The 17,688-nt window shown below is 38.4% G+C and overlaps 4 protein-coding genes across 7 annotated transcripts in view; 3 read left to right on the top strand and 1 right to left on the bottom strand.

Moving 5' to 3' along the window:
• Positions 1-12: 12 nt before the first annotated feature.
• Positions 13-2,056, top strand: LOC102209895 (NAD(P)(+)--arginine ADP-ribosyltransferase 2-like). The gene is made up of 3 exons (XM_005726811.1): positions 13-548; positions 1,088-1,135; positions 1,251-2,056. Exons 1-3 carry the CDS (start codon positions 112-114, stop codon positions 1,327-1,329), a joined length of 564 nt encoding a protein of 187 aa, XP_005726868.1. The 5' UTR covers positions 13-111; the 3' UTR covers positions 1,330-2,056.
• A 500-nt stretch (positions 2,057-2,556) lies between these two features.
• LOC102209617 (ecto-ADP-ribosyltransferase 4-like) lies at positions 2,557-4,226 on the top strand. The gene is made up of 4 exons (XM_013909264.1): positions 2,557-2,648; positions 2,751-2,846; positions 2,935-3,653; positions 3,890-4,226. The coding sequence occupies exons 1-4, from the start codon at positions 2,619-2,621 to the stop codon at positions 3,957-3,959; spliced, it is 915 nt and encodes a 304-aa protein (XP_013764718.1). The 5' UTR covers positions 2,557-2,618; the 3' UTR covers positions 3,960-4,226.
• Positions 4,227-7,171: 2,945 nt separating this feature from the next.
• cldnd1b (claudin domain containing 1b) lies at positions 7,172-11,790 on the top strand. The gene is made up of 5 exons (XM_005726809.2): positions 7,172-7,275; positions 7,586-8,040; positions 8,349-8,450; positions 8,671-8,808; positions 10,402-11,790. The coding sequence occupies exons 2-5, from the start codon at positions 7,815-7,817 to the stop codon at positions 10,620-10,622; spliced, it is 687 nt and encodes a 228-aa protein (XP_005726866.1). The 5' UTR covers positions 7,172-7,275; positions 7,586-7,814; the 3' UTR covers positions 10,623-11,790.
• An 881-nt stretch (positions 11,791-12,671) lies between these two features.
• LOC102208477 (N-acyl-aromatic-L-amino acid amidohydrolase (carboxylate-forming) B-like) overlaps positions 12,672-17,688 on the bottom strand; it is a 7,206-nt gene continuing 2,189 nt past the window's right edge. For all 4 annotated transcript variants that reach the window (XM_005726806.1, XM_005726805.1, XM_005726807.1 and 1 more), the window contains 6 exons: positions 17,139-17,365; positions 16,794-16,986; positions 15,034-15,127; positions 14,848-14,955; positions 13,919-14,031; positions 12,672-13,543 (listed from right to left, as the gene is read on the bottom strand). In XM_005726806.1, coding sequence (XP_005726863.1) covers positions 13,352-13,543; positions 13,919-14,031; positions 14,848-14,955; positions 15,034-15,127; positions 16,794-16,986; positions 17,139-17,365 — 927 coding nt within the window. In that variant the 3' untranslated portion in view covers positions 12,672-13,351. The remainder of the gene's footprint in view (positions 13,544-13,918; positions 14,032-14,847; positions 14,956-15,033; positions 15,128-16,793; positions 16,987-17,138; positions 17,366-17,688) is intronic.

Genomic DNA, 17,688 nt, shown 5'->3' with positions numbered 1-17,688 from the left:
GAGTGTTCAAAACAGATTCCTGGAGGAAGAAAAGAGCATAGTGCTGCACTTTCAGTCTATCTTAAAGGAGATCGGCCTTTCATAAACACACTGAACAAAGCAATAGAGACAATGGGTGGAAATGTTAGCATCTATGAAAACCACTTCCACTTCAAGTCTCTTCATTTCCTGCTGATGGACTCCATGAGGCTGCTGAAGCCAAAGGAGTGCAAGAACTTTTATGTTCTGCTAAGTGGTCAAAACCAACCACAGAAAGGCTCCACAGTGAGATTTCCAAGTTTCACCTTAGCTCATTCAAACTATGAAGAGCCAAACAATTATTATGATCTGTTTGAGGACATCATTTTAAATATCAAATCTTGTTTCTTTGTCAGTCTGGAAGAACACACTTGCACTAAAGCAGGGGATACATTTCTCTTATCTCCAGCAGAGGTTTTCACTGTGGATGGCGTAAATAGCAAAACTGTGGAGGATGGTGAAGAATATGTTGAGATTGTTTTGAAACATTCAGGACTGAAAAGCTCACACAACTGTTTTATCTTTCCGAGGTAAGACACATATTATCTCAATTAAAGTGAAATATTTCCCAAACATTAAACTTTGAAGCGCTTAAATAATTTTCATTGTGGTGTTAAACACACAAAGGAGATACAAACATTTAACTTGTCCAAAGTACATATAAGAAAAATACTTCACAAGACACACAAGAAAATTGTAAAATATACCTATTTGTCTCAATAGGTATTTAATTTTTTTTTTTTTTTTAATGTAGCTGAACACTTCTAACAAGCGGGGAAAATAATTGGTGTTGTATAAAACAGCCTGTTGCTCCGTTACAGGATGTAACAAATGCTGTAAATACAAAGAAATGACTGGATTATACTCGAGGTTTTGATAAACTTAAAGATTTCCCAGCTGGAAAGCATGAGGTGACATAAAAAGTGAAAAAACCCAAACAGGATTATGAAACCCTGGTAGGGTTTTGGATGTGGTTTGAATAGTTTGGCCTGATAATGCTGACAGCATTAGTAAAAGAATGCACACATCAGCACATCGCTTAAAGTATTATATTCTGCTTATAATTCAGGGTCTCAGGAGAACTGGAACCTTTCATAACTGTCACAGAGAGAGATAGGTAAATTATTATTATTACAGTTTTATTTCCATATCTACAGGCCGGACAAGTGGCAGAAAATGGATGGATGGCTGTTACAATAATCTTTTTCTCTACTTTGTTTCCATGTCTTCAGGTCTCCTCCAGCTGTTGTCTCCACCCTGTGGCTTGCGTCAGTGCTTGCGGCCTTATCTTTGTTTTCTTTAACTGTTTAGCAAAAACAGTTATCATTCAGAATTTTATCATCTACAATGCTGCTTGGTTTATTCTTCCAGTTGTTTGGTACTTTGTCTGGCAGATTGTGCTATCTGCCAAATAAGGTGTTGCATTAGGCTACCAAAATATAATCAAATATTGTTTTCTTTTTCTGTCATAATAAAATTATTGGCTGAATTCATGGATAATATGCGTTATAATTTCAATGATTCTTGTTAAGCATTGTGTGCCTTTAAAAGGATGATAAGAAACGAGAGATGGGAATAACTTGCAGCTTTTCCCAGCTGGATTCAGACTGGGTATTCTGGAGTTTATGGTGGCACCTTTAACTCCCACAGCCGGAGTGTTTCCAGGATTTTGTCAATGGGCTGGCACGAGAAGACCAAGAACAAGGCAGAGTGGCACATAGAAAATCAGAACGTTTATTAAAAATTTATAAAGGGATGCAGAAAATTGGCATAAAATACACTGGGTTCAATTTTCAGGCTCCTGAGCACAGCCAATACCGCCTATCAATGAACTGTGACTGTGATAAAAAAACTGAAATTTTCTATCCATAAAACTAAATTCAACATCAATTTCTTTATTGAACTTTCTCTCAACATTAGTGAACTTCTTCACTTTTTACATTTTCCTCAGTGACGATTTTTCAGGGAGCGGATTTTTACGATAAACATGCCGTCAGTGTGTTTCCTGAGTTAGTGATTATCTTCCTGCTTCTAAAGAAACCACACCTTGATGTATCTTTCCATTTCTCTGACAAATAAAGAGCATATAAAATGTAAAATGCTTTGCAATGAATTTAATCTTATCACACAGACATTTCAGACATCAGTAAGTTTTTTTTCTTATGTTACATTTGAAAACATATTACATCGCTGGTTCAGCAGCAGGGCGATAATTACTGTCTAAATGTAAGACTCATCATTAAGCTACACATCAATGAAATAAAAGCTGATTGCGCACACACAAACATTCGCTGTAAAGGCTAAATGTTATTTATATTCATCTGTGAGGCTCCAGTTCATTTTTTATAAAGTCTGCATTGAAGAGGTACTGAGGTATTTGCCCCCATGAGCTATACTGAAGCCATGCTAGATCAGAGATATAAAGGTAATTTATGGTCGAGCTTAAAGGGGCTAAACCTGAACCAGCTTACAGGAACACAGTAATGTTCCTCACTAAAGCAGAAAAAGTTACTTTCTTACACAGGAAAGACTAAAGGGCTGCGCTGTATGATAACTTGTTCCAGTTCCTCAAACCCTCGCTTTCGCTTTCCTGCAGTTTGATGGGCCCCTTGCTGTTCTCCCTGCTTCAGGTAAGTTTTTAGTCTTTTCAGTCGTTTAGATTTTGTCACTTCCAAGTTTCTGGACGATGTAAAGTGTTACCGAACTTTCTCTATCCATATTTGATGTTTCAGGGCTTTCTTGCACTCTGTAGAAAACAAAGAGGCCAAAAAATGGAGAACAGAAGAAAAGTGCTTGCTGCAATAATTTTGACAGCTGCCTGCAGCAAAGTAAGAATCATGATTCAAACAAATATTAGAAAGTAAGAAAAATTATAAATTTAAAAATGGGTTTTTAAATGTGATATATCAATTAAAGGTGGCCGCAAAGGATACAAGATTACTGGATGTCCAAGAGACCACAGATGTTGTGGATGACCAGTACAAAGGATGTCGTGATGAGGCCATGAAGAAGTTCATCGAGTCAGACGTGTTAAAACAAGAACTAAGCAGCAATGACGGATTTCAGAAAGCGTGGAATAAAAGTATCGAGTGTTCAAAACAGATTCCTGGAGGAAGAAAAGAGCATACTGCTGCACTTTCAGTCTATCTTAAAGGAGACTGGCCTTTCATACTAACACTGAACAAAGCAATAGAGACAATGGGTGGAAATGTTAGCATCTATGAAAACCGCTTCCACTTCAAGTCTCTTCATTTCCTGCTGATGGACTCCATGAGGCTGCTGAAGCCAAAGGAGTGCAAGAACTTTTATGTTTTTCAAGATGGTCAAAACAAACCACAGAAAGGCTCCACAGTGAGACTTCCAAGTTTCACTTTAGCTTATTCAGACTATGAAGAGCTAAAGAGACTTGAAGATGTCAGTGAGAATATTATTTTACATCTCACTTCTTGTTTCTTTGTCAACCTGAAAGACTATGTGTGCGGTCAAGAACAGGATGAAATACTCTTATCTCCAGCAGAAGTTTTCACTGTGCAACGAGTAGAGACAAAAACTACATCGGATGATGATGAATACCTTGAGATTGTTTTGAAACAGTCGGGACTGAACAGCTCACACAACTGTTACATGTTTTCACGGTAAGATTCATATTCTCTCAATTAAAGTGAGTTTTTTTGTATATTCATTCTTCAAATATTAAGCTTGGAACTGTTAGTTCAACTAGTATTTAAATATTTAAAGGAGATACAAACATGTCACATGTGCCAACTCGATATAATAAAAATATAATAAAAATACTTCACACAAAAAAAGTTAATTATTATTATTAGTAGTAGTAATAATCTGTCTCTCTGCTTTGCTTCCATGTCTTCAGGTCTCCTCAAGCTGTTGTCTCCATCTTGTGGCTTGTATTAGTGTTTGCAGCCTTATCCTTATCTGTTTAGTAAAAACAGTTATTGTTTTCTACAATACTGCTTTGCTTATTTGTGTAATTGTTTTGCATAGTTTATATGGCAGAATGTGGTATCTGTGAAATATAATCAAATATTGTTTCCTGGTTCTGTTGTATTATGAAGTCATGTGATTGTATGTCAACAATGGTGATTGGATGTCTAAAGATAAAAGTGAAAGAGGGGAGATGCAAATGGGTAAATGAGTATGAAAAGCAAGCTTTTCTCCTGTTAAATTGCTCTAATAAAATATCCAGGATTCAAAAAGTCTAAATTGTGGACATTCTTTTTTTTTTTTTTAAAGTAAAGATAAGTAAAGTAGGATACCGGACCTGCAAGGCTACCTATTGCCAGATACTTTATCAGAGTAGGCAGGATAGATAGGCAGAACTGGGTGAATACTTTCACCCTTTGGCTCCATCCTAGCTCTGCACTGCCTTCTGGGTAGTATCGATGGGATCAGAGACTAGACTTTTTAAACAGAGAGCCAGTCCAGATTTTAAGTACTGGGTTCCACAGATCAACACAATGATGTGACAGACAGATAACATCATACAGAAAATAATTACTTCAAGTTATTACTGCTAAAGGTGGTTTATTTGTTTTTGCATGTAATTGTGCCCAAATATCAGTAAAATAAATACCATTGGTAAAGTTCCACATATACTGAGTATTAAAGAATCTGCTCTCACTGGTTAGTTGAAATAATTTTTAGTTCAAACCTCTCACAGGATCACATCGTTTTTTTGTTTACACAAATAAGCTCACTAGTTTCAAGTTACTAAACAAAACAACTAGGATATAAACTTTGTACAATTTGTTGCAAATATTCAGACTTTTTGGTGTTTTAAGAAAACATTTAAAACTCTCAGAAAGCATTCATGTAAAAATATAATGTGTTAGATATAACCCGATAAAAAATGATGCCTTTTATTGGGTCTCTGTGCAGCTTGATGTGAAGGGTCACGTTTAATCTTTAGGAGAAGGCATTATGCGTCATTCCTGTTAGAAGTTCATAAAGACACCACCACTACATGTTAGAGTGCAAACTTAATCTTCAACCAGGTAACTTAAAGCAGTTTGGTAAAGCAGGAAAAATATCTCCCATGAGGCTCTTGCTTGTTATCAGGCTGCTTGTCCCAGGCTGCACGCATGTGTTTTGATGTAGCCTGTTTTAAATGATAGCCCTCCTTGAGACAAGCACCTTGGACTTTTCGACTGATTTTACCTCTTTTGCCACCAGGGATCTGGAGTCCCATGAAAAATATATCACTTTCGACCCCGCCACTTTAATACTGCAAACATGGATCAATTTTCTGTTTAGAAAGAAGATGAGAAGATGTTTAGAAGATTGATGAGATATGTGTTATCCATTTGTAGTGTTATTAGATTTTCTTTTTACACTGACTGGTACATATGTGTATACTTTTTGGTAAGTAAATTTAAATTCTCATCTATTAAATGGTGTAAAAGAAAAGAAAAACTTGTATTTTTATATAAAGTATTGGCAAATATAACTTAAATAATCATTTGGATATTAATTTTCTAACAAAGTCTAGCAAAATAAAATATGTTTCTGATTTGAGACCTAGTGAAGCTCAAATAGCTTTTAAACTGATTTAGCTTACTGAAAGATCTCACCACCTGCAACAGTCACAGTGTGCAAAATATATGCAGTTGCACTTACACTGCTCTTTTTATGTGGCTTATAATGACAATGTATTATTATTACAAAAGACAACTCCCCTACTTTAGGTATCAGTGGGGCTGGCTCATGTCAGGACTATGGGATTAGGAACAGCTAAGACTGAGCCAGTGGTTTGGTCTGGCAGCAGGTCAGATGATGGAGGAAAAAGTGATTTACTATTCATATGTACAAAGGGTCTGCCAGCACCAGTTACATGTTGGGTTAAATAACACACAAACACACTATTTTCTGTTCAGCATGTTGAAGCATGCTAACTAAGACTAGAAAAGGTTTTGTGTGTGTGTTAAAGTTTTTTAGGAGTAAAATTGAGGTTTTACCAACTGCATACATATCTGTGACTATTCCTGAACCTAAACAGTTTGTGTCAAGGCAGTGTTGGTTGGGAGCACCTTGAGATGACTGTTCTTGTGACTTGGTGCCATACAAATCACATTTAATTGAACTAAGCATAAATTGAATAGTGTCTGGTCTCCTATATGTGATGCAATATCTACCATAACCACGACAATTAAAAGATTACATTTATAAATAAGTGTAGTTTCAAATGTATTATGTAATATTTATAATTGTTATAGTTTGTAGGCACTTCGCTTGGTTATGGTTTCTACACTCAACAAAAATATAAACGCAACACCTTTGTTACTGCTCCCATTCCCCATGGGACGGACGTAGACCTAAAATTCATTCCAGATACACAATATAACCATCCCTCCCAAACAGTGGTCGGTCACAAATCAGTCCAAATGTGTGGTAGTGGGCACATCTGCTATATTGAGATAATCCATCCCACCTCACAGGTGTGCCACATCAGGATGCTGATCTGACATCATGAGTAGTGCACAGGTGTACCTCAGACTGCCCACAACAAAAGGCCACCCTGGAATGTGCAGTTTTTTGCGCTATTGGGGGTTTGGGGACCCAGAACCGGTCAGTATCTGGTGTGACCATCATTTGCCTCATGCAGTGCAACACATCGTCGCATGGAGTCTATCAGATTGTCAATTGTGGAATGTTGGTCCACTCCACTTCAATGGCTGTGCGAGGTTGTTGGATATTCGTGGGAACTGGTACACGCTGTCGTATACGCCGGTCAAGCACATCCCGAACATGCTCAATGGGTGACATGTCCGGTGAGTATGCTGGCCATGCAAGAACTGGGACATTCTCAGCTGCCATCTGCCCTGAACAATGTGAACCATGATTCATCCGTGAAGCGCACACCTCTCCAATGAGGCCGGTTGGATGTGCTGCCATATTCTCTGAAACGCCTGTGGAGACGGATTATCTCAATATAGCAGATGTGCCCACTACCACACATTTGGACTGATTTGTGACCACTGTTTGGGAGGGATGGTTATATTGTGTATCTGGAATGAATTTTAGGTCTCTACGTCCATCCCATGGGGAACTCTTTTACCTGGGATTATCATCAGATTTCGCGACACCTCTCCTCCGAAGCAGAAGGTGGCCATAATGCACAAACTCATTCCATCAAACGAAGAAGAAAAAACAGGCGAAGAAGAAGGCGGTGGTCAGCTACAAATTGATAGAGCAGAGAAGATAAGATAAGGCTATAACTGGAAGGTTTTGGCCAATAATGAGGTAAAAAAAAAAAAAAAAGAGCTCGAGTGAAATCTGTAACGTTCAGGTGTCTGTTAAATAACTCGATAATGTCGCACTCTGCTGCAAGAAGCTATGTTTAGCGTTAGCTGGCAAGTAGGATGCTAACTTCCTGACAATAACACTTTGTTATTGTTAGCAATGTGAAGCAGAGTTAACGTTAATAACATTAATTATGGGTACAAAGCAGTTATCATCACTAATTACTGGCTAATTAAGCTACAAACGACGCTAACCACCTCGTATTGCGTACTTGTTGCTTATGTATTTTTTATGTTGGATTCCTCGGCAGGCTGTGAACGCTTCTGTGGACCTAATCGAAACTGCAGCAAACATGCAGCTTAACTGAAGAAAGCACAATGCTCGGATACTGTGACACTTCCAGTGCCTACTGACCACATGCCGTGGAGCCAAAGCAACAAGCCGACAACTAATTGTTAGCCTTCCATCTCAGGAAGCCAAACCTCATTTGACACTGCAGACTGTGTTTGTTCTCCTAAGGAGCTGTCTTCTTCTCTACCATGGTGGATAACCGGTACGCCACAGCTCTGGTTATCGGCTCCGTGCTGAGCCTGCTGGCCACGGTGTACCTCTCCGTGGCTGTGGGGACTCAGCACTGGTATGAGTACAATACCCCAGAAGTTAATAATACAACGCACAGCGAACCCGTATACCCCAACGGCACTCGGGCACTATGGTGGAGGTGTATCCTGGTAGCCAGCCCCTCATACTGGTTCAAATCTCCAGGTATTACTCACAGTGGCACACCTGTTCAGCGTCCTCACTGACCAATACTTTGATGATAGTGCTGCCTTCTAAATTTAAGAAGAAAATCTGGAACAAGATTTGTCTGTTAAACTCCATTTTTAACTTTAAGGAATTTTATTTAGATTAATTCTGCACATTGATTTACGTCACTGACTGTTCTGCACTCAGCATTGGTTTAACCAGTGCATTTGATTGTTATAATGCCCAGTCCCATGTTAAATGCTTTACGTTGTTAATTAATGAGAAGACTTAGTTGGATTTGTGTTCTCTGACTTTTTTGGCTTTAGATCGGAAGATGGAAACCCGCTGTTCAAGCTTTAGTCTTTCTGATCAGTTAGGTACAAAGTATAAACCTGGAAATGAGGAAGAAGAAGACCTGCTAAGAACATGTGAGTGTATCCTTACTCTCCCTCAATCTATCCAGGGAGACCTGTAGTTCATAAAATATGTTTTGTTTTGTTTTTGTTTTTTCATTTTACTAAACCATTCTTACATTTTTTTTTAACCCATCTTGGTCACATCTGCTCCCTTCACTGTCTTTACTCGCACATCATTTGTTAAACATTAGAAATTATTGACAGAGTTTAACCTGCAATGATTGTTGTGCAGACTTGTGGAGGTGCCAGTTTCTGCTGCCCTTGGTGTCTCTGGCGCTGGTGTTCCTCAGTGTCCTTGTTGGGGTCTGTGCCTGCTTGTGCCGCAGCTTTACCCCGACCTTCTGTGTGGGAGTGCTCCATCTTCTTGCAGGTGAAAGAAACACACACATTTATGAGCATAAAAACTATAATATCTTGCATTTTTCTGAACTGACAGTTTAATTTCTTACTATTTTTACTGCATGAGTAATGTTGACAAAAACGAGTGGCACAATCAGTTCTAGGTCAAGCAGAGTGAATGGTTGGTCCTTATCTGCTGCTGAATGTCATTTACACAGCTGGACTTGCAGCTACTGGCATGCAGTTTTGAACTTACAAGTTACAGGTGCATTCAATACAATTAGTGTCTCTTTGATCAGGCAACAAAAAGTGATTAAAAGGTGATTTCCAAATGCCCTTTATACACATGACTCCACATGACTTTGAGACAGTGTTTTAACTGACCATAGTGAGAACCTTTAATGTTTCACTGCATCCAGTTTAAAGTTTTAGAGTTGGAGCTATAAGGTAGAAATAAACACAGAGCAGCAAGTGTTAATATCCTCTTTTCCCCACCATATTGTTACATTTACGTCCCTGTTACCCGTTTCTCTGATAACATCTCCGATTGATTCAGCCGATCCATTTTGAAGAGGTGTCCAATGATGCGTCAAATGACCTTTTTTATGTGAGAACCTGAAGCACAAAGCCCGGTTGAACAAAGATGGTCAATGCCCACCAGTGTGATACCTATTATCTCTGAGTGGACCTTTAACTTTTATGAAGCTAGCTTACACAAAGTAATCTATGAACATACTTGGTAGTACACCCCTCTGTAGTGACTTTTTGCTTCAGCTGTGCATGGCTTACTAGGGCTATAGATACCCAGAACTCTATAAAATCCTACACCATAACGTACAGCTTAACCTGATGTGCACCTTCCTAGAAATGTAACTACACGCCTGGTTCACACAGCCTGCAACCACTGTGATTGTCCTGTTTAGTGCCATCGATTCCTCCTGTGAATTTCCAGCTACTTATTTACTTAATTTATCAGTGAGAGAAAACAATCATAGCATCGGTATGATTGTCACCAAGTTCCTGGAGGGAGTTTGTTGAAACTATTGGAATTGACATGAGGGGAGAAGTGGAAAAAGTTGAGGGACAAATATGTTTGCCCCATAAAAAACTGACCATAATAAAGAGTGGGGGAAAAAGTCTCAGAATTCTGTTTGTTTTGATCTTGGCTGGCAGTGCGTGTAAAACTCTCGGACACGACCACACGGCAATTAACAAATAATGCACTTGCCCCGAGATAAATGTCAGCACCAATGTCAGCCAGGTTACATCGCAGTCTTTACAAAGATTCACAACAGAAGTCAAAATATATGCAAATCATCCAAAACCAGCGGTGCTTATTCCTGAGGCTTTGAGACTGACGACCTTTGAGGGTCCCCAGAACCCACTTTGAAAACCACTGCACAGAACATTTGTTCAACAAAAAACTTCCCTCTGCTTTCATTCATTTACTTTGGTCTTAGCCAGAGTACAACGAAGGTGGAGTTCATCTGCTAGATTTGTTTCTGCTTTGCATTAGAAGCTTAGTCCTTTTTTCTTTTTTTTTTTTTAAAGATCCAAATGACCACAAACATAAACGTTTACATGATCTCATCCCGTTCCTTCATCACTGCTTTTGACTCCTCAGGTCTGTGTTCTCTGGGCACCGTCTGCTGTTTCCTGGCCGGGGTGGATTTGGTCCACCAGAATTTCCCTCTGCCTGATGGGGTGGAGGGCACTTTGGGCTGGTCTCTTTACCTTGCCCTCATATCCTTCCCTCTGCAGATGATGGCAGCTGCTCTGTTCCTGTGGGCGGCCAAAAGTCACCGCAAAAATTACACTCGCATGACCGCTTACAGGGTAGCGTAAAAGAGAGACTGACAATCATACAGTTTAAGACAGCTTACGGGTTTCATTACATCCTCAGAAAATGGTTTCCTGTTAGGAGAGGATGTAACTAGGATAAAGGGTGCTTTTCACTTCATCTGTAACAGAATTTTCATACTTAAAAAAAGGAAAGAAATTTTTACAGTATCTCAGACCTGTAGAAAGGAGTGTTGGTTTAATACCATTTGAGTTATTTAACCAGTGCTTTTTCTTGCATTTCTAACCTGTGTTTTACCCAAAGCATGTTCTTAATGGTTTTAATCTTTAAGGGTTGCAGATCACTTACTATTTCTGGTGTAAACCATGTTTTTTTTGTGCATTATTTTATTGCCTTCTTTTTGGTTGCCATTTTCTTCTGAAGCTGCTCACCACATTGCCCTTAACTTCACACCTGGAGTTATCCAGGACATGGTAGCTGTCTCTGTGCATGAAAAAATATTAAACAAGAGTTTATTTTATTTTATTTGTTTTACTTTTTTTTTTTTCTGCAGTTCTGTTTTTGCATAATTTAAAATATCCAGCCTGTGCATGCCTTTTTATCATCGTCTGTGGTGATTGTTCATTTCAGCCTGTGGTATTTTCTAAGTGTCATCACAAATGTGACCACTCATCTGTCGCCTGTGTTTGTAGATGTATTAATTTAGTTAGTTTGAATATTTAAAAAGACAAACAAAAAAGCTAAAGTGATGCCACACAAACCTGTGACCTTAAGCCCCAAATGATCTGCTATACTGCCATTTTACACAGGGTTTGCTGCTCAACACCACCTAAATGTTTGCAGGCTGGAGTTTAAGTCGGTTCTCCCATCCTTTCAAACAGTTACTTGTCTGACTGCTTTGGTAAGCTTTCAGATGTTTACTGTTGATACAGTATGTCAGCGTTTCAGTGTGACTTTTTAAAATAACAATCAAATTTTCCAAAAAGTTCAAATCCTCTTGAATCTGTGACCACTTACACATTTTTGTGTGTACAAAAGTCCAAAATGAGTAATATGTCAGCACTGAACAAAACAAACTGTAATGTTTTGTGTCAGAATGATTTGTTACATGTCTGACGTGTATACACTCTGGCTTTTTGTAAATGTTTTTATGTATCCAGAAGCACACTGTACTGATTATGTCTTAATAAATTTGGCATTTGCTGACTTTTATCTTTGTTTCATGTAATCCCTTTTAACCTCCTAGGACCTGGCGTTCACATATGTGGTCATCACATTTTGGGTTGTCTAGACCAAAATACAAAATTTTGCTCTACAAGGGCCTGATATCCACTTACGAGGACATACTGCCACTGTTCTATCGAAATTTAAAATGAATGACCTCTTATGTGGATCTAATATTTCTCAGAAACAAAAATCAGGTAAAAGAAAAAAAAAGATCAGGTAATTCTGTTTTTACATTCATCAGATCCCAATCAGCAAACAGAAATTAAAAATGCATGCCATGAAAGAGTTTGGGTCTTAGGAGGTTAAAGGAGACGAGTAAAGATGATGAGTTCTTACTTACAAGCTTATAATGTCTTGTCTTGTCTTACACATCTTCAGGAAGAACAATGGCAATTTGATATATTTTGTGAAAACAACAAAAGAAAATCTGAAAAAGAAAAATGCACTCCTATAGAGTGTGAAAAAGAAGGGTTTTTCAAGATCCAATTGATCTCAGGTCAGCAGGCAGCTTGCTCCAAAGAACAGGACCTACAGCTAATCCTGCAGTGTCAGATTTTAGTGTAAGTAGTTAAAAAAGTGTTTGCACATTTGGAACTGATTGTAGAAATATTTAAGATATTGCTGATGATCTGAGAGGTGTCGGTCATCTGTTTCGTCCACAGTTGACAAGAATCACTTCTCATCCCAGAGTTTTAGTCAGATTTCACTCAAAGTTGTACACCGTGACCACTTAATGGGTCTTCATCTGAACTGTGCTCAAGGTCAAAGTAAAATTCTTTGTTTTATGGGCTTTTTTGATCATTACTTTAAAACAAAGGCTTCTCAATTGCAGCTGTGCACTGTGTTAAGAACCACTTACTACATGCTTGTATTATACAATTAACTTTATTTATAACAAATTTTCATTAACACAGTTATAAAGTGTCTGTTGAAAGATTTAAAAACGTGTGTAAGGTATACAGAGACAACTGAAATCACCAAAGTCTTTTTTTAAGCACAGTAGATAAATATGATAGATTTCTTTTGCATCTTTCATTGATCATTTCATCACTCACAGTGTAACGTTAGGACAAACCAATGTTGTAAAGTGTACTTGATAAACACACTGGAGCATGTAGTTGCTCTGACCGATGAGCATATTCCTGCTGATAATTGAGCTGATCCATTTATTTTATGTAAACCCAAATCAAATACACAATGCTAAGAAGATTATAGTTAAAATTCATTCATGTTCATTTATTCAGTCATTCATTCAAAAAGGATTTCTGCACGTTAAGCTTTAAAAAACATAAAATGCGTGGACTCCAACTCTAGAGCCTGTGCAACACACCACTCAGATAAAGCTCGAATAAGCTTCATTTTACATATTAACAGAGGGACTAGCAGAGCTCCTGTACTGCACTGGAGGATGGAGTTATGTTTTAGACACCTTATATTTGTCAGTCATGACATCACGTTTGTTCATTTGCATATTTCAAATGATCAGAATAATTCTCATTTCCTACTTTATTATAATTTAAAATTGGTATATTTAAATTTAGCACTCTCAGCCTGTCACTTTTATGGGTGGGAGTGTCAACTTTATCTTTCGAGCTAAATGAAAAGCGATCTTCTTCTCATAGTAGGCGCACTCATTGACAAAGAAAGGGTAGAGGTCCTCGCCATCATACTTCACTGTCTCCCCGGAAAATGACATGAATATCGGATTGCCCCGCTGCAGAAGCTTGAAGTCATTATCCTGGAGAAAGACATGCAAATACGACATTTACTGCTTGACAGTCTTTGAATTCATGAATGTAAATGTTCAGATGAAACCAGGTTAGGAAGGCTTGTTTAAGGCCAAACCTTTAGACAACCTCTCAAGGATACTTGAGGGTGTGAGGGATTCTGCCAAAGGACTCAGTATTTATTTTGTGGACACTGGACATGTCTAATGGGCAGGAGACCCGAGGATAAGGATAAGCTAGACGGATAGACTGGAGAGGTTTTAAGTCTCTCAGCTAGCTTGGAAGCACCTAGGTGCTTCTAAAACTGCTGCAACTGTGACCTAGACTCAGATAATGAAAAGTGTGAAAGCTTAGACTATAAAACGTGCACCCATCTTGTACTGTACCTGTAACTGGGAGTGTATGGCAGCAGTGATTTCCCCAGTCACTGGATTCCTCGGATAATCTATGCTTTTCTCCAAGGTGTATGCTTCCACTTCACCCCCTTCAAATGTGTTTCCTGATGAGGATAAAAGTTGCAGAGTTAATGGAGTCATTTCACAAAGAGCTATGGTTTGATTTTGCCACTGTAGGTCCACCTGATGTTGTTGTTTGCCATTGCATAATTGTTCACGGTTAACCCCACTGTCTGATTTACTGATTTGTGATGACTTAAAGCTTCTCCAGTGAAGCTACCCCTCTGAAAATGAGGGAACTGTGTTGAAAAACGACTGTAATACCTCAAAAGTTAATGCAATGCTTTTGATGAACTTCTTCAATAAAAGTAAAAAGTCTGCACTTTATTCATGTGATGACTGTTTGAACCAACTGTTGTAGCATACAGCAGCAAAATGACAAAAAACATGTGCCATTAACCAAATATTTATATATAACAAATTGCAGAGGCCACTTTAGGCCCTGCTCCCATTGAAACATCAGGTGAGGTGAAGCTCCAGCCACAGGATGTATTCTATAATTAATTGGTTAATTACACAGTACATTACACATGTGGGGAAGCATATGCATCCGATATGTTTTACCTCGTTATTTTGTTTGTTTGTGTAATGGGAAACATTCTTGTTTATTCTCATATTTAGATTTGTGACCTGGTGTAGCCTGCTCAACTATGTTATCTGCTGACTATATGAATCTCTGTGTGATACGTGATAGCTCTCCTGCATGCAGCAATTAAAAGCTTGGCCACAGCTGAAGATATTGCCATGGCAATTGTAAAAAAATGCAGCTAACTGAACAACTGCAGACTACAAAATTATTTAAATAAATATTTCAACCAAAGCTTATAAGAAGGGGCATTTTAAAAGCGGTAGCATCTTACCAGAATTAAATTCCTGAAGCCAACTGAATATATGATCCACTGCCTCTTTCACCATGTTATGGATATCTGCTCTGACCACACCATTGGGCTGTGGGCCGGCCTCTATTGCTGCAAAGAACAAGGGGAACAATCATCTAAATATTTAATAAGCTCAGCTTTGCAAAAGATGCACACAGACACACTTACCAAAGCCATGCTTGCCGACCGATTCTAAAGAATAAGCCTCAGCGATCGGTATGTCCAGCTGGATTGCTCTAACTTCCACAGAAGCCATTTTACTCTGAAAATCAAATATGTTTACTGTCGACTGCACACTGTGCTTAGGTACGATAGGCTGAGCTTTAAAATAAACTACATGTTTATCCCGGATTTTGATTATAGCTTTATAACCTGATTTTATTGAGTTAAGAACATAATTGCATGAGTGATGTACAAGCAACACAGACATACTTTTAATTTTTTTGATTGGAAAATACTACTACCCAGTAGAAACATTAAAACAAAGACTAAGAAAAATTCCTCAGACAGTTTAGTTAAAATTGGTGCTTGAAGACAACACATTATACAGCTTAATGGGGTTAACTTTGGTGTTTGGGAGGATTACTGACAGGATTGTATTTGTATCTGTTATTGTCTGTGCTATTAATGACATGATAACACATGGCAACAATACACATTTAGGCACGTAGAGATGTCAAGTTCAAATTGAGCATCAGAATAGGGAAATGACTTTGAATATATTATGGTTGTTGGCGCCAGACAGGCTTATCTGAATATTTCAGAAACTGCTGATCTAGTGAGAATTTCTCATACAGTCATCTCTAAGGTTTACAGAGAGAAAATATATATATGAACGAGAGAAAATATCCAGTGAGCAGCATTTTACTGGATGGAAATGTCTTGTTGATGCTAGAGGTCAGCAGAGAATAACAAGACTTCTTCAATTTGACAAGATGGCTACAGTTACCCAAATAACTATGTGTTACAACCAAGGTATGCAGAACAGCATCTCTGCAGTGTGGTCTTCTGCTGCCATCAGCTAAGACTGGAAAACTGCGGCTACAATTCATATGGGTTTACCAAAATTGCACAATAGAAGATTTAAAAAAATGTTGTCTGGTCTGATGAGTCTTGATTTCTGATGCAACATATTGATAGTAGGGTCAGACTTTGGTTCAAACAACATAAAGGCATGGATCCACCTTGCCTTGTGTCAAAGTTTCAGAAAGTTATAAAAGGGTTTTCTTGGGACACTGTGGGCGCTTTGTTACCGACTGAGCATTTAACCCTAGTAATTTTGCTAATCAGGTCCAAACCTTTATGACCACAATGTACACATCTACTGATAGTTACTTCCAGCTGGATAACACATCATGTCACAAAACTCAAATAATCTCAAACGGGCTTCTTGTATTTAAATGGCTTCAGTCACCAGATCCCAGTCCAACAGAACACCTAAGAACATTACCTACATCTTTGAAAAATGTTTCCCGCACTTTGTTGAATCTGTGCCACAAAGAATCAAGCCAATTCTGGAAGTAAAAGCCCAACTCAGTACAGGTGACTAGTGCCCAATAAAGTGGCCAGTTAGTGCCTTAACTAGTGGTATGGGAATGAACTGATTCATCAGAATTTCTGAATTACTTTGGTGATTAACACAAATAAAAGGTCCAAGTTTTCAATCATCCATTACTGAAGAAGGTAAGCACTGTTTCTATTATTTATTTGTTTTATTTGCATTCTTGCTTTTGAAAACAGCTGCTGCTATCTCACCATACCCTCACTGCGAAGATTAACCTGACTTTTAGCAAAATTTAAGTTATTTGAACTTGAAGATATGAGACCTCTAGTAGTTCACAGTTTATGCATATTTTCTTTATCAGAAACATTATAGATGCAAATTCCAAGTGCATGACTCGAAATATCTGTTTGTAGTACTCTTGTACCTGTAGGTACTTGAGAATGTGCAGGGTGAACCAGTCTATGGAGTAAAAGATGAAGCAGAGGCCCATGTTGGAAGTGGTGTTGTGGATGTCTATGATCAGGTCCATGGCCTCTTTGCTTCCTTTGGGCCCAATTTGAGCGTTCAGCTCCTGAGCTCGCCTCAGTTCATAGGGTGATGAATCTGTTACAGGGGAACTAGAATCGGGAAAATAAAACAAAGACGTCTCTCACACATGGCAGATTTGAAAAGTTTTACTTTGCTCTCACAGTGTAGCGCAGTTAGCCAAAACCTTTAAAACTTCATTACCTACATAAAGCTTTGGCGTCAGTTTCGTTTTTGAACTTACTTTAGCAAGGCTTCTGTGAAACAGCGGTTAAGGTCGGTTTCTACGTATCTCCTGCAAATCTCCACAGCCCGTGGGTTTGTCAGCACAGTGGAGACAGAAACAGATCCAATTTTATCTATCTTCTCTTTCTGCAAATGTCTCACCATGTAAACCCCTGTCATCTCATTTCCATGAGTGCCACCACAAACGGCAACCCTGGACAGCGGTGGGAAAGACACAGACTCCATCTGTTTCCACGAGAAAAAAAAGAGGGTGCTAGGTTAATGTTGGATTCTCTTTTTCTGTTGTATAAACAAACAAACAAACCAAAAAAAAAGTACCGATGATGTCCTGGCAGTCATTCATTGACTAAAGGGAGTGTAACCTTTGAGCTTTTTGAGGTGCAGCTTAAGGAAAGCTAGAACACAATCAAGGTGTTCCTAGTGGAACAAATGATGAATTCAGGTTCACCTCCAACAAAAAAATAAATAAATAACAGCAGAAATATACATGTAAAGATTGAAACTCAAACACACACACACACACACACACACACACACACACACACACA

This window comes from Pundamilia nyererei, unplaced genomic scaffold (assembly GCF_000239375.1).
Source record: "Pundamilia nyererei isolate P.nyererei 1_Seehausen unplaced genomic scaffold, PunNye1.0 scaffold00022, whole genome shotgun sequence".
In the NCBI taxonomy this organism is placed as follows: Eukaryota; Metazoa; Chordata; class Actinopteri; order Cichliformes; family Cichlidae; genus Pundamilia; species Pundamilia nyererei.
The sequence above is the reverse complement of the archived record's forward strand: the minus strand, read 5'-3'. Positions and strand labels throughout refer to the sequence as shown.